The sequence below is a fragment of the Nicotiana tabacum genome, chromosome 10 (assembly GCF_000715075.1).
Source record: "Nicotiana tabacum cultivar K326 chromosome 10, ASM71507v2, whole genome shotgun sequence".
Taxonomy (NCBI): Eukaryota; Viridiplantae; Streptophyta; class Magnoliopsida; order Solanales; family Solanaceae; genus Nicotiana; species Nicotiana tabacum.
The window spans coordinates 126,944,261-126,957,332 of record NC_134089.1 but is presented as its reverse complement, the minus strand read 5'-3'; the positions used below and the strand labels follow the sequence as shown (position 1 = coordinate 126,957,332).

Here is a 13,072-nt window from a genome sequence, read left to right as displayed (position 1 = left end):
AATCGTAATACCTTGAAAGTTACGAATACCAATCTCAAGCTACTTTAAGAAATTAAAAAACTAATGTAAACATATACATCTTATAAATTTATTTAATATTTCAACTAAATCTTGCATATTAGATCCTTTCCTTATTTTAATCATGTGATATAGTAATTTTATAAAAGAAAATTAATACCAAAAATGAAAATTTTCACAGAGGATAGGTAAAAACATAAAAGCACGAAGGCCTTTAGCGAAATGTCGTTCGCCCTTTTTAACCTTAAATTTATATTTCACATTGGACAAAATTATAATTTTAGTTTTTTCTGAATATTTAGAAGTTTTAAATCAACTACAATACTATGTATTAAATTTTTCTTTATTTGAACTACTCCTAATAATTGGGAGTTTAAAATCAATTAGGATTTACCTTATATAAATTATTCCTTACTTGAACCACAAAATTACTAATCTATGTGTATATATATAAATGAATAGTCGGACAGAATTTCCTCATGGCCTTCATGTACTCTAAAGTAGAAGAACCACTAATGTAAGTAATTTTTTGCACGTCTTTTTATTTTTTATTTTTCGTTTTTATCAAACACTACGTCTTATAACTTTAATCTGGTATAATACTTGAATGTGTATCCGTTTTTCTGTCTTGTTCTTCGATATTCTCCAGTTATTTGTTTGTTTCTTATTTATTATTGTTTGTTTTAATTTTTGATTTTATATACAACAATACTTTCAAAAAGTTAAGGAAAATTAATGATGATAGATAAGATTCCGTTTGAATTCACTTAACTGACATATTAATATCCGTGAATTGAGACGAAAAGGCAGGTAATCTTTATACAAGAAAGCTTAGTTGGTTATCAACTTTTAATTGATTATCTTATTTGGTGATTGTAGTTTGCCCGAGGAAGTTGGGAGCTATAGGTTGCTATATTAATGTTTGGATATTTTAGCTATGTGTTTTTTTGTGGAAGCATTGATGGATATAGAATAGCTTTTGGGAGCGTTTTATCCCTCAATGTGAAATTTTTCGTTGCTAATTCAAATTTCATTGGACCTTAATGCAATCAGAGCGAAAAATCAAAAAAAAAATCGATATTACTATTGTTGAAATATTTCAATCATGTTTTCTTTGCTGTTATATTTTAACTATGTGTTTGTACAGTCGTAATATGTACCCGACTTTAGTTTCTTCTCAATTTCCGATTTACTCGCACTTGGACAATAATGCTGGAAAACGTAATATGATAAATTATTTGTACTTTTATGTTTTATTCAAATAACTCTTTAAAGAATTATAAATAAAAATATTTTTGTATTCTTTATTTAGTATTAGATCACAAAATAACAACATGTTCCATAAAATATTCCCTTATAACTCATCCGAAATCACAATAAGGTATATGAGAATTCAATGCGACAAGATTTCTTTCTTTATTGAGCTAGCTAGATTGGATCAAATTATAATTTTCTTAGATTTTGTTAATGGTATATAGAGATTCTTATTTCTTTAATATTTACAAAGAATTTCCATTTGCCCTTGTTTTGGGAACATGTTCCGCATGAATGATTTTTCACCTATTAGACTTTTTTACTATTTGAAAAAAAATTCTTAGTGAATAAAAATATAATTACGATTAAATACGTAAATATTTTTCAGGAATTTACACTCTATTTTATAATTCAAATATAATATTTTAAAAGTTTTTACTCATTTAGATAGGTTACACGCGCAACGCGCGTATCATAAGACTAGTAGGTAAAAACATAACTATTACTCGTTGTAAGTTTGAATTATTCGCTGTATAAAATTATAATCAATTAGTTTTATATAATTTAATTATCTTTAAATAAAAAATGAAAGTGAAAAAAAAAGTAATTAGTAGGAAGCTATAACTAAATTAGATAGTGCCAATCAGCTCTCCTTCGATTTTTTTATTCTTAATTACAGATATATAATCGATCATAAATTAATCAAAAGATTCATATTATAAAATTTATGTACCAAAATATAAAACTTATAATAAATTCTATAATTAGATATAAATTATTTTAATATTTACAATTATTATACTCTTTAATCAACATCCAATTCTAAAGTTACTTTCTAAATGGCACTTAACAATTGCACGTTCGGCATACAAAATTTAATAAAATCTATATAGTTTTTTATTAAAGTTCTAAATTTCTTAATATGTAGTACATGCGCAAAGCGCGTAGGAATAAATTCTTTTAATCTTTTATATTGTTTTTAAAGTGCCACGTATTTCAAAGTTATTGTAATTTTTTTATTGGCTTGATGATATAATTCTATTAATTTATGATCCATGCTTTAATTATTGATATAAACTCCATACTGCTTAGTATTTTGTATGTTCATATGTAACTTTATTCATATATTTGATATTTTCTTATATTATTCTCATGCCGATTTTAGTTGTATAATTTTTTTGAGATGAGAATAAGCCGAAGAATCAAAAGAAGGGAATAAAATAGGATTGAAATGGTGAGAATAATCCTAAATTTTTTTAGATGACTAGATTCATTTATTTTATTTATAAACTGTAGTTCTCCATTTTTTTGTAACCATTTCTCCTTTGAAATTACAATAATTGAAAATATAATACAAGGTTAGTATATATGGAAATCACAAATATATCAATGCAAAATCGTGATGAAGCATATGTAGTTAAACACATTGTTCTTGCACATATATTTACTTGATGCGAGGCACACGTGCAACGCACGTACATTAAACTACATATATTGATAGATAACAAATAGAAGAATAAGTTCATTATCCACATATTTATAAGGCGGAAAACAAAATGTAATTTGGTTACATAAACAAATTTAACCAAACGTATAGCATGTGACAATTTAATATCTACTAAAATAATCTAACCAAATACTGCATAGTGTCTCTAACTAATTACACAACTGGCAAATTTTAAGAGTATTTTTTTAAATATTAATAGCATGTTTGGCCAAGTTTTTTTTTTTTATCAAAATTGCTTTTTTTTTTTTTTTTACCAAAAATATTTTTGGCCAAAAATTGAGGTGTTTGGCAAACTTTTGGAAGAAAAAAAAGTATTTATGAGGAGAAGAAGAAGCAGTTTTGGAGAAGCAAAAAAAAGTAACTTCTCTCCAGAAGTTTTTTTTTGAGAAAAACTTTTGACAAAAATACATTTAGAAGTAGTTTTTTTAAAATTTGGCCAAATACTAATTATTGCTCAAAAATAATTTTTAAATTAATTAGCCAAACAAAAAATGTTTTACTTTTGGAAAAAGCACTTTTCAAGAAAACCATTTCTCAGTTTGGCCAAACGGACTATAAGCCAACATAACCCTAAAAACCCCAAGAGCTTCGTGAACCTGAACGCCTGGTTTCAAGTTCCCCACAGTTCTTCTTCGGCTAACAAACCCACCACTTCCCCGCGCCACCGCCATCACCGGTAAACTCCGAACTATCTCTTTTCTTTCGGTTAATTGAATTTTTCTCCGTTAACCTGAATTCTTACTTGTTTCCAGTAATAAAGGATGTAACTGATTTGGCTTTCACTGTTCCTACAGCCGACACCAATTAGTTTGAGATTGAAGTGTAGCTTATTATTCATTGTGTTTGTCCCAAAAAACAATTTTCGCTTTTTAGTTATCTTATTCCAAGTATTAGAAATCAATTAATGTGAGTGCTGTACAATCAGTTTATTTAAATGGTCCTTAAATTGAGGTGAATCCCTACAGGTCTTGACAGTCAATATCTCACTATTATATATATATATTTTTTGGGTTTGAAGATTATTTTGTCAGAGTTGAAAGCTGTAGGAGAAGAGATCAATATGCGGGTGAAAGCGATAACTCGGTCTACGGATGAATTTACTCGTGAACGCAGTCAGGACCTCCAGGTTTGGCCATTCTATCATTTTTTACTTTGTGTTGTAGAATTGTGATTTCACGCCATGCACGTCCTTGATATCTTGTAAATACTAACTTGCATATTGATCTATGCTGATCAGAGAGTTTTTCGTAACTTCGATCCCAACCTTCGACCTCAAGAGAAGGCAGTGGAATATGTTCGCGCCCTGAATGCAGCAAAACTAGAGAAGGTTTTTCCTGTTCCCTGATTTGATTTTTATTGTTTTCTTTTGTTTGAATGTGTCAATTTAAGTTTTTTAAAGATATTTGCGAGGCCATTTGTTGGAGCGATGGATGGGCACATTGATGCTGTCTCTTGCATGGCAAAGAATCCTAATCACTTGAAAGGAGTATTTTCTGGCTCTATGGATGGTGGTATGATCCTTTTTACGTCTTTTGTGTTTATAAGTTCTTGCATAGCCTCAAGTTTTCTCATTTTAAAAACATTTAGGCCAAATGGCAAGAAAAATCCTGCAGCATTTTGATGACACTTTTTGGTAAAAGACAAACAAAAAAAAAATTAAAACTTTAACACTGACAAATAATGCATCGAGGTGTTGCTGGCTGAAAATATTAAAATTATATTAATTACTTCGGGCTTCTAAACATTGTTTGTGGTCGTGCAGATGTTCGCCTATGGGATTTGGCTACCAGGTAATCATGCATTGCAGTTGTTTTAGTTATTACTTACTAGTACGCAGTAGTATTTTATTGTAACAAGCATGATTTCATATAACCTTTGTGCATTTGCGTAAGGTAAGAATCTTTTAGACCATACCAATGTTTTCAGTTTAAAAGCATTTAGAACTCAAAAATACTTTGATTACATTACCATGAAGTAAGGAATATACATGAAATTCTGATCATGAGACCTGAGGGGAATTATTTTGGATAACTAAATGTTGATTCCAAATTCTGTAAGGTATTTGTTTTCCCTTTACTTCTACCAATTCACAATTCCCTAGGGCTTTTTGCATTCCATGTTACTGCTGTAGTTGACTCAAGCTTTATGGCATATTGTTATCCCCAATTTTTGTCACGTTTTGCAATTCTTTTAAATGTTTCGTCTGTGGAGTAAAGGACTTGAAATATGAACTTTTTTTTTGTTTTACATACAATCTGATGCCGGATTCTTCTTCCTTTGCATTTTTTTCTTATTTTCTTTGAGGTACGTGATTGGCCTATTCAAATACTTAACTTGAACTTATATGCAGTGTTTCATCTGTAACCAGCAAACAGAAGCATGTTAGTGGAATTTAAAAAGGCTCTGATAGTTCCCATTACTTGATGAACAACTCATGGGTGTTCTTTTGAAATTTCTTTTTATCCCGGTCGTGATACTTATAATAATTTTGTTCCCAAATGTTTTTTTGCAAAACAAAATAGGCGGACAGTATGTCAGTTTCCTGGTCACCAAGGTGCAGTACGTGGTTTGACAGTGTCTACGGATGGCCGTATTCTTGTATCATGTGGAACTGATTGCACGTAAGGCTTCATGAGAAAAATTGCACGTGAGGATACAAATTTTATTAATGAATATATTCCTGTACTTAATCTGATCCACTGTGCTTTGTGCTACTTTACTGTAGTCTTAGGCTCTGGAAAGTTCCTGGTGATACTCTAATGGAGTCAGATGATGGGTCTGGTAACTCATCCCAGGTAAATGCGTTTCTAGCTTTCTGTTGTTTCCATGCATGAACTTTTTGTGCCAGATTGTCTAACAAACTGAATTCTTTTATTCTTAGCCATTGGCTGTGTATGTTTGGAAGAATGCATTCTGGTATGTTATTTGGTACCTTTGCACTTGCAAGACGATTTGTTACTTAACTGCAACAATAACTTTATTTGTTTACTAAAGCTTCATGTCTTAAACTGCTGATGTTGTTGTTCCTTAGGGGTGTTGACCACCAGTGGGATGGTGATCTTTTTGCTACTGCTGGTGCTCAAGTTGACATTTGGAACCATAACAGGTCTGCTTACTTATTTCTTGTATCTTTTCTGCTGCCAAATATGTGCAGTTTTTAACACATTTTACTCACCTTTGAACCAGGTCTCAGCCGGTTAATAGTTTTGAATGGGGGAATGACACAGTTACTTCTGTTCGGTTTAATCCAGGAGAACCTAATCTTTTGGCAACATCAGCAAGGTTTTCATTCACTAAGACTCTAGAGCCTTATTTTCTTCTTTTGCTTTGTTGTTTGTTGGGAAAGGATTGGAGGTCTTTATATAAGTTTCTTGCCTTGATCCTTTTGTCTTAATTTAGTACAAATTGCTTTTTGTTCGAGGTAATCAATCTATTGGTGTTAGTTACATATTTTCATATATCTATATGTGATACTCCTTTTCTTTAAAGTGACTACAGCGTATGTTATTTCCATGTCCTTTTCTTTTTCTTCTGATACTTGTGTGCATCTATTTTGCTGGGTAACGGCATTGTCCGATCATGTAGTTTTCATGTTTAAATAGAACCCTCTTTTTGGGACATAACCTTTCTCAAGTTAAATATCTCTTATCCTTTTGAAACTTCACTATTATGTACATCTATGTTTTCAACGTCTTGGACAATTATTTACGCAGTAGTTGCGGCTTCTCTGATCATCAAATCAAACTTCAAAAAAATAATTAGTGAAATAGATGAATCTTCCTAACATTTATGGCAGAACCAATGAAATATTGCTTCTGTAAGGTGTTGCTGAAAGAAAATCTTGTGTTAAATGGTTTTGCTTCGGCTAATTGAGCAGTTCAATTTCTGCTCTTTTTCTGGTACCCGTGAGGGTTCTTTTAGAATAGCAGATGCCATGCTTGTTAATTCCAAGATGTTATTCAATGGGTGTAATCTCACTAGCTGCTCTGTGACTACACTAGAGTTGATACTCGCAGTATCTCCAAGTGTGATCCATTTTTTGGCCTGCAGCTACTTATTGTGTAGTATTTGATCTTTCTTGCAGTGATCGTAGCATAAATATATATGATTTACGGATGTCTACACCAGCTAGAAAGGTTATTATGAGGGTAAGCAGCACATTTGTCTCTGTGAAAATTACTGTTAATGTATAAGTGGTCTTGTTTTGGTAAACGCTGGCCCATAAGCTACTTATTTTGATAATGTGTAAATGAGTGAGGCTATCCATTTCTTTCTGGCTTTGAACATCTTTTGAGTGATTGGCTTGTTCATAGGTTCATGGTCATTTTAAAAGAGCTGCAGGGATATACTTTTAAGTAATATATCTGCTTTGTATTATTTCAAAAGGTCCATTTCTGACTTTGTATCTCTTTTTTTCAGACAAAAACTAATTCTATAGCTTGGAATCCCATGGAGCCAATGAATTTCACTGCTGTGAGTGCTACATGAAAACTTTGTTCTCCTTTTCATGTATCTTGTGTTGCTCTCTCGTGATTCAAGTCATGATGCTTTTTTGCTTTCAGTTCCTTGATAACCCCTTCCCGATTCCTATTCCCAAGAAATAGTTCCGTTATTATATTATGTTGTTTTCATTGTTTGGGGTAGGGGGTGGGGGTGGGAAGCAAGTTTTGTAACCTTATGAGGTGTTTTAATTTCTACTAAATATAGATTACAGGTGGCAGGTCACTTAAATGTGACTGAAATTTGTGTTTTTTGGGGAAAAGGTACTATTAGATTTGATTAACTCCTATTTTGCGTACTTCCTTTAATTGAAGTTCGCGTTTGTATTAATTTAGAATTGACATGAATACATGTTCATATTAGCATGTCACTTTTTGGATAAATCTATTAAAATGAAACATATAACATCATCTGAACGTCATGCTAGAGGTTTGATAAGCTGCGAGTTTTCACTCCTAGAGATGGACTATTCTCTTATAAAGACGCTTAATTTGGCTAAATTCTAGGCCTGAAAGCAGGCTTTGACATTACTACAACAACAGTTGGATCTGAAAAATTATAATGTTCTAAGTTTAAGTGGAACACTACATCTACCTGCCTTAACCATTAAGCTTATGAAAAGCTGCTGGATCACTGGTTTTCTTTTTCAATAAGCACATGATCACTGTTGGCTACTTTGTCCTGGTTAGAATTGAAGTTGGAAACTTCGAGGAGAGCGTGAATAGAACTGATCCGTTATGAATCATAGCTAGGAAGCTTAAAGATTCTTCTAGTTAACGTCTTGGTCACACTAATATTTCCTTTGAGGAAGGAATATTTTTTTTCCCCCTCCTGTTGTGCAGAGAGTTTCCCGGAAACAGCCTCTCTACCCTCTTCGGGGTAGGGGTAAGGTCTGCGTACACTCTACTCTCCCCAGACCCGACTAGTGAGATTTTACTGGGTATGTTGTTGTTGAGGAAGGAATCTTTTTGGTGGGGGGATCAGGTTCCTTTTTGAGAAAGAACTTAAGGCCTGATTTTTCTATATCTGAAATCTGTAACATATACTATTATAATATTCAGAAATTTTTGTAACATATACTATTATAAGCTGGAGAGCCTATTTTAAGTTTCTTGCAAATTCCGTGATAATTCCTTGACGCATAGACCTTAAATGGAAAAGTATAATGCCCAAATTTTGATGATGAGTAAACCATGATGGTTTAAATGTAACAAAGAGTAAGGTGGATAATTGTATCCTGCTTCCATTCTTTTTCCGATTACTAAGACCACTTTGATTGTTATAATATGAATTTAGAATTTAATCATCTTAAATATGGACGGAAACTTGCAATAGATTGGACAAAAAGGTGGTCTTCAGAAGGTGTTTTCTTAGTGAAAGTTGCCTAGTTTGCTTCTAACATCACCCTAACATTATTGCTCGAAGTCTCTGCAGCTTAAGTAGAGCATTGTACCTTTATCTTGAACTCACTGCCTTTGTGTGAAATGTTGCTATAGCTGCGTTTTACTTTGTTTTGCTTCAGTAGGCCCCTTTTACAATGATGTGATAATGAGGAGCTGCCTGAACACTTAGTTGTGAATGCAGTTTATGGGAGGTTGAGGGGTTGAGTGCATGCATACTACAAGGCTATGTTGCGCAAACTCTCCAAAATGCTGCCGCACCCGTGTCGGATTCTCCAAAAATGCACTACTTTTGGAGGATCATACACGCACCCAACGACATTTTCGGAGAGCCCGAGCAACATAGATACAAGGGCATGGGTCTCACTTGGTGTTTTTTTTATCTTTAGTTGTTCTCAATATGAATTTCATATATTATGTGGTTTTCTTGCAATGACTCTTCACATCTTATTGGGGTAGGCTAATGACGATGGCAAGTGCTACAGTTATGATGTTAGAAAGTTAAATGAAGCCAAATGTGTGCATAAAGATCATGTCTCCTCAGTGTAAGGCATCATCTCTTCATTTACTGCAGTTTATGTGTTGGATTTAACAAGTTGTGTGCGCTAATAAGTGTGGTATATTTGCAGGATGGATATAGACTATTCACCAACAGGTCGAGAATTTGTTACTGGATCTTATGATAGAACAGTAAGTTCCTATCAAGTTTATTTGTATAAGTTCCTATCAAGTTTATTTGTTCACCTAGTGCCCTCAGCACTTTGACCGAATTACCATTTGTAGGTGAGAATTTTCCAATATAATGGTGGTCACAGCAGGGAAATCTATCACACTAAGAGGATGCAGAGGTTTCACTCTATATCTTGATTAAGAAGCATTTTTTTTGTTTTATTATTAGTTGTCATGTAGTTATCACCAATTATAATGGACCGTCTTGGCTGCTTAATGTACTTGCACTTTCAAGTGAATGTGTTTTCCTGACATCTGTTATCAACTCAGGGTATTCTGTGTCAAGTTCAGTTGCGATGCAAGTTATATTATCTCAGGAAGTGATGATACCAACCTTCGTCTATGGAAAGCAAAAGCATCTGAGCAATTGGGAGTTGTATGTACCTACACTCTGCTTGATTCACTTGGTTTATGTACTGTGTTCCGGGAACGTGTGTACATGTTTCATTTCTGCTTTTAGATGCGTTATGGGTTTGAATCATTCTGAGATTTCTGTCTCTCTCTCTCTCTCTCTCTCTCTCTCTCTCTCTCTCTCTCTCTCTCTCCTGTTCCTCTTTAATGGTGGATTGGTTTCAACACAGTGGTTAAGATTGAAAAAATAAGATCAAGAGGTTGTAAGTTTTTATACGCATCCATTCTAGTCTCTTGGGCTGCTTGACATGGGGAGATTTGTGTTTTTTTTTTTGAAAACAAAAGAATTTTTTTACATTTCTTCAGTAGAAATCTCGGACACGCAGGATTATGAGTAATTAGAGTTTGTTAATTAGAATGCTGCAAGTACATGAAACGGAGATCCCAAACTTGAAAAAAGCTTTTGTGGTTCATTAAAATTCTTGCACAAGCTAGAGTATGATGTGCAATAGAAAAAGGAAAAAAGGGAAAGAAACATAGCTTATGTGCATAGAAGAAAAGTAAATCCTTAGAACACCATAACATGAACAAAAATAAATCCTTGTCGATGATCAAAATGTTTGGAAAAAAGAAGGGAGAAAGTTATAACCTGTGAAATGATTAACAAATGATTGCGCAGGAACTGTTGTGCAAAAAGAAAAGAAAAAATATCTGTCTTGGAACTTTTCTGAAAGATTGACTTTTGATATGTTCTGTTGCCATTATACTATTAAATTGTTCAGGTACCTGATTGCCCCAAAACTTTTTCCTGAAAAGTATGGTTTGTGACCATATTTAGGACAACGTGAAATTGTCTCTGCCCTATTCCCTTTGAAGCTTCTTTATGTGCATCAGTTTAATTCACACAAAATGCCTTCAACTAATGAACAACATAATTTACTCCTTACTATTTCTGGAGGGCGAATATCACACAATTGCGTTTAAAAGAAAATGGAAAAGAATGCTATGTGATGTAGCTTCCTTGATTGTTCTGTAATTCTGTTTCTGGGGGTCGTATCAATTGTTTTTCTTCACATCAATCATGAAGAGCTAAAAATTGTGTTCTTGCAGGTTTTGCCAAGAGAGCGGAAAAAACATGAATATTTGGAGGCTGTCAAGAATCGTTACAAGCATCTTGCTGAAGTCAAGCGCATAGTCAGGTAAACGTTCAACTTGACTAGGAATCTTGTCTTAGGGCCTTAGTCCATTGGTACCAAATTGTAGTTGATCATTTTTTTTAACTGGCAAGTAACCTCATGTCCACCCAGTGCGAAAACCTTGGTAGGCTAAGACCTATATTCTGCTAGCTCATAAGCCTGAGCAAAAGCTGCATGGTTAAGCTAGAGTTAGAAGTTCAGAAGAAGATGATTACCATGGTCAAATTTTTCTGTGCACATATTTGTTACTTTTCTATTCCTGCTCCTTTGGAGGTTGAATATCTGATAAGTTCTCAGTGAGCCCAAAAGCTTTGAGGTTATCTTCATTCCCCTTTTATTATGATTTTGCAGACACAGGCACTTGCCAAAACCAATATACAAGGCAACAAAGCAAGTACGGGAGATGACTGAATCTGAGAGGCGGAGAGCCGAGAGGAGGAAAGCTCACAGTGCCCCAGGAAGCATTCAGAATGAGCCATTGCGAACGAGTAGAATTATCAAAGAAATTGAGTGAAAAGGGTGGGCTGTCTTGATCTGCTAATGCATGCTACCCAGGCCAACCTGAACAGCGTAGAAGGCTATTACCATTTCACAGTGTGGACAGGGCCATTGGGATAGTAAATTTTATAACAAAGGGTAGAATCGAAGAGATCTTACATCTCATGTAACGATTGAAATATAGTGGCTGTTTCTATCTGTTGAACTTATGTTACTGCCATGGTTGTAATGGGAAATTTTGTGATGTAATCAATTATTCCCAACTTGGAAAAAGAAAAAAGGAATAATTGCTCCTCTTGATTGGTAACATCAATTTCTTGTTTGTCTTACTGCGTCGTATGACTATGATTAAGGTTGGTTGGGTGCTTTCGCTAGTGCACAGCCTTGCTTTTACTCTGTAAAGAAAGAATTCTTTCTTCATTTTACAGGTTAATTGTTTAATATAATTTATTGTAGTGTCATTAATAGAATCTCTCCTTTTCTCCCCCCTCTTTCATTTGATTAACTACTTTCAACTTAAATATGTAATTTTTTATTCGTTTTAATTTATATGATACTCTTTTCATTTTGAGATGTTCCAAAATATTTGGCACTATCATTACAACTGAAATCTTTGGAGAAGTGTTTGAAAGTAATCAATATCTTTATCTATTGATGAGTTGTACAGTTCTTTATATTTTTCTTTCTTGGTTGGCGTGTATCGTATATACCCCTTTTATTATTTTTTATCCACCAAAATTCATGTATCTATTGCCAACAATTTGCAGGTACCCTTTTTTACTATAATTCTTGTAGCGAGCCTTTGTTAACTAAAAATAAAAAAATTTGTACTTCTGCATTGCACTGCAATTCAAAAGTAATAGGACAAACAGAAGAGAAAAGAAAAGGAAAAATATCACTACATAGCTGCTCTTAAAATAATAGTCGAAAAAGTATATATTTTATATTATATTATATATATATGTTATATATAAAAAATATAAATCCTATAGTTTATGACTATCGAATGTAAATAATTCTGGCCGCAAGCTAATAGTTACCTTGGCAAAAAAAAAGGCGATAATTGTCACGACCCAAATCGGAGGGCCACGACTGGCACCCGGTGCCTACTCAACCGAGCGCCACGTACCTTATCCTTCTTTACTACAAGACTCGTCACGGGCCATGATAAGCCACATCTATATATATAAGTAACAATATTAGAACTTAACTCACATAACTAATTCAAAAAGATTATATAGATATATAGGGGCCGACAAGGTCGTTGATATGTCATACCTAAAACTATACACAGGACACCGTCATCAAAAACCTCTAAGAAAACATGACCATAATATATAAGTCGGGACAGGGTTCCCGACATTCTCATATAACGAAATAACATATATAGAATGTGACGCGGCAATACTCCAGGAAGAAGTGGAGCTCATCAACTAAAAGCTGATATCTGGAGGCAGCCTGCAGTGGAGGGTCCTCACCTCGCCTATCTACACCTGCGTGGCATGAAGCACAACGTCCTAGAAAAAGGGACGTTAGTACGAAGAATGTACCGAGTATGTAAGCAGAAATAAAACGTAATAATAAGATACTATCTTGGGGAGAGATAAGAGTCAGTTTAT

At 33.6% G+C, this 13,072-nt stretch overlaps 1 protein-coding gene across 1 annotated transcript; it reads left to right on the top strand.

Annotated features, from left to right (window-relative positions):
- The first annotated feature begins 3,316 nt into the window (after nt 1–3,316).
- LOC107809218 (uncharacterized) lies at nt 3,317–11,920 on the top strand. Its single transcript, XM_016633811.2, has 18 exons — nt 3,317–3,455; nt 3,798–3,905; nt 4,017–4,106; nt 4,179–4,290; nt 4,542–4,569; nt 5,302–5,400; nt 5,505–5,574; nt 5,661–5,695; nt 5,811–5,885; nt 5,966–6,061; nt 6,864–6,927; nt 7,199–7,252; nt 9,139–9,224; nt 9,309–9,369; nt 9,463–9,527; nt 9,679–9,784; nt 10,870–10,958; nt 11,307–11,920. Exons 2-18 carry the CDS (start codon nt 3,840–3,842, stop codon nt 11,467–11,469), a joined length of 1,359 nt encoding a protein of 452 aa, XP_016489297.1. The 5' UTR covers nt 3,317–3,455; nt 3,798–3,839; the 3' UTR covers nt 11,470–11,920.
- The last annotated feature ends 1,152 nt before the right edge of the window (nt 11,921–13,072 follow it).